Source organism: Anneissia japonica, unplaced genomic scaffold (assembly GCF_011630105.1).
Source record: "Anneissia japonica isolate Jap-2015-1 unplaced genomic scaffold, ASM1163010v1 scaffold143344_len2170_cov116, whole genome shotgun sequence".
In the NCBI taxonomy this organism is placed as follows: Eukaryota; Metazoa; Echinodermata; class Crinoidea; order Comatulida; family Comatulidae; genus Anneissia; species Anneissia japonica.
The window spans coordinates 1-2,170 of record NW_022759294.1 but is presented as its reverse complement, the minus strand read 5'-3'; the positions used below and the strand labels follow the sequence as shown (position 1 = coordinate 2,170).

Below are 2,170 nucleotides of genomic sequence, written 5' to 3'. Positions count from 1 at the left end.
GACCGTCCTCTCTAAGGATCTTGTTAACAATATTGAAACTTCGCTTTGGTCCAAGACAGGTAAGCAATCTTACAAATGCTTTAGAATTGTTGTGTGCCTTAGCCAACCAGTTCCAAGGCATTGGTGTCTAAAGCTCGGTTTTCATACAATCACTACACAGCTACAATGTTTTCACCACAATTCTTGCTCTGTATAACTGTCCCTGCTGCAATTGGGAAAGCTTCCAGATTCAACTGACCAATTAGCATCGTCAAAGAGTCAGCAGTAGCGTGTAGTGAAGTCTTTTTCTTGAATACTTACCTGGATAAACCAACTAATTGCCATTGTTCCCAAACGGAACACCCCTTCAAAATAAATGGAACAGTCCGACCCAGGGTGCCACGTACGAACCGTCTCCCTAACAAACTTCCTCATTCCCTTTTCGACGTTCGTTGAAAGTGAACCTCCTTTAGCCCACAAAGTGCTGGTTCAAGTAGCACCACGTGTCTCATATGAATTTTATGGAAACCAGGCTGAATGTGGATACATAGCTTCTAATCTGAGGGTTTAGTGTTCAGTCCAGGCACATATGCCTTGTTTTTTGACTCACAACCAGACTCTATGATTAAAACATAATTATTGGTTTGAATAAGTCTTGCAAATGTCATGGTTTGTTACCAAGAAACGATAATCCCATATTTAAGTAGAATATTTTAGTGAAAAATATTCACCTGGACAAACCAATATTTGCCAAGTTTTCTAAAGCAACTTCAGCATAGTAGACAATACTGTTGTTGACAATACAATTATGAAGAAGGTTACTTTGATTGTAGGTGATCTGAATGATCAATGGCGCTTTACTCAGATATCTGTGTCGGCCTCCCATCAGTACAAGATAATCGTTGAGGGAGTAGTGGGATCAAATTATCAAGGTGACATTGCTATCGATGATGTAGAGTTGACCACTGGGTCATGTGGACGTCCAGGTAGGAGCTTATGATAAACACTATTATTGGTATTGTACTAAAGATATTTGTCTTTTTTTTGGTCATTTTTTATGTTGTGTATAAAATATAATTTAGAGTTGCTGTCATCATAGCAATCATGAATATATTAATGTTTTTCAGATGTAAAATTCAATTCATTGTTGTTTTGAGAATGTCATAAAGTTTGTATATAATTGCTTATATTTGTAAAGAGAAATATACTACTAGCAAATAACCAAAAGAACTAATAGAGTAATATTTTCTTCAGGTTCTTAATTTCAAAACTATTTTTTAAGGTTTTTGCGACTTTGAAGAAGGTATGTGTGCGTGGTCCAATACTGTCAACGATGATTGGGATTGGCTGCGAGCAAATGGGAATACCCCAAGTTCTTATACTGGTCCAACTACAGATCATACTACCAATTCTGACCAAGGTAAATACATTATTGTAGAGCAGTGAATAACGTGGTGGTTAAGATGCTTTCCTTCCAATTCCAAGGTCCTGGGTTCAATTCTTGTGAGTGTTGCAGGATTTTTCTAATGACCAAACAACTCCACTCCCTAAACCTCCTAGTGATATTTTGTTTGTGTGAAGCATCATGTGTGTTTGTTTGTCTTGTTTAAGGGATTGTCACCTACACATAGGACAGTGACATATTCACTATTAGCTTTCCTTGGTGCATGTGTTGTGTGCCTAAATAAATAAAAAAGTATGTTTATTGGTGCATTCATCCATTTTCAGTTTTTGGAGATGTAAACATCCTGAAATATCCACTCTATGATTGGCTGATATAGAATGTAACCTTATTAATCAGTTTAATAAAGCAAATTTCCTATTTATAAACTATAACCAGGCACTTACTGCGTCGTTGAATCCAATTCCGCTGTCTTTGAGCGCTAGACCATGAGACTCGGTCTGATGATTGTCGATGGTCATCTGAACGGATTGTCATTAATCCGATCTGCTGCGTCCATGTCGTTGCATTGCGTTCTCCATAGAATCGCGTTGCCCGACGACCATCACAAAAACATCACTGATGATCTCTTTGAACTATCTTATTTCCAAAGGATTCTACATATTCTTTGAGACCTCGTTCAGTGGCATGACAACTGGTGATACGGCTCAGCTGTTCAGCGAACATCTTGACTCCACCAGTGTATCATGCGTCAGTTTCTGGTATCATATGTACGGCTCCGGCATTGGC

At 38.3% G+C, this 2,170-nt stretch overlaps 1 protein-coding gene across 1 annotated transcript; it reads left to right on the top strand.

Moving 5' to 3' along the window:
- Positions 1–7: 7 nt before the first annotated feature.
- Positions 8–2,162, top strand: LOC117099811 (MAM and LDL-receptor class A domain-containing protein 1-like; the record flags this gene model as incomplete). Its single annotated transcript, XM_033239345.1, has 4 exons — positions 8–59; positions 813–965; positions 1,262–1,399; positions 2,034–2,162. Coding segments are annotated over exons 3-4 (244 nt in total), but the record flags the coding sequence as incomplete, so codon positions are not given.
- Between the last annotated feature and the right edge of the window lie 8 nt (positions 2,163–2,170).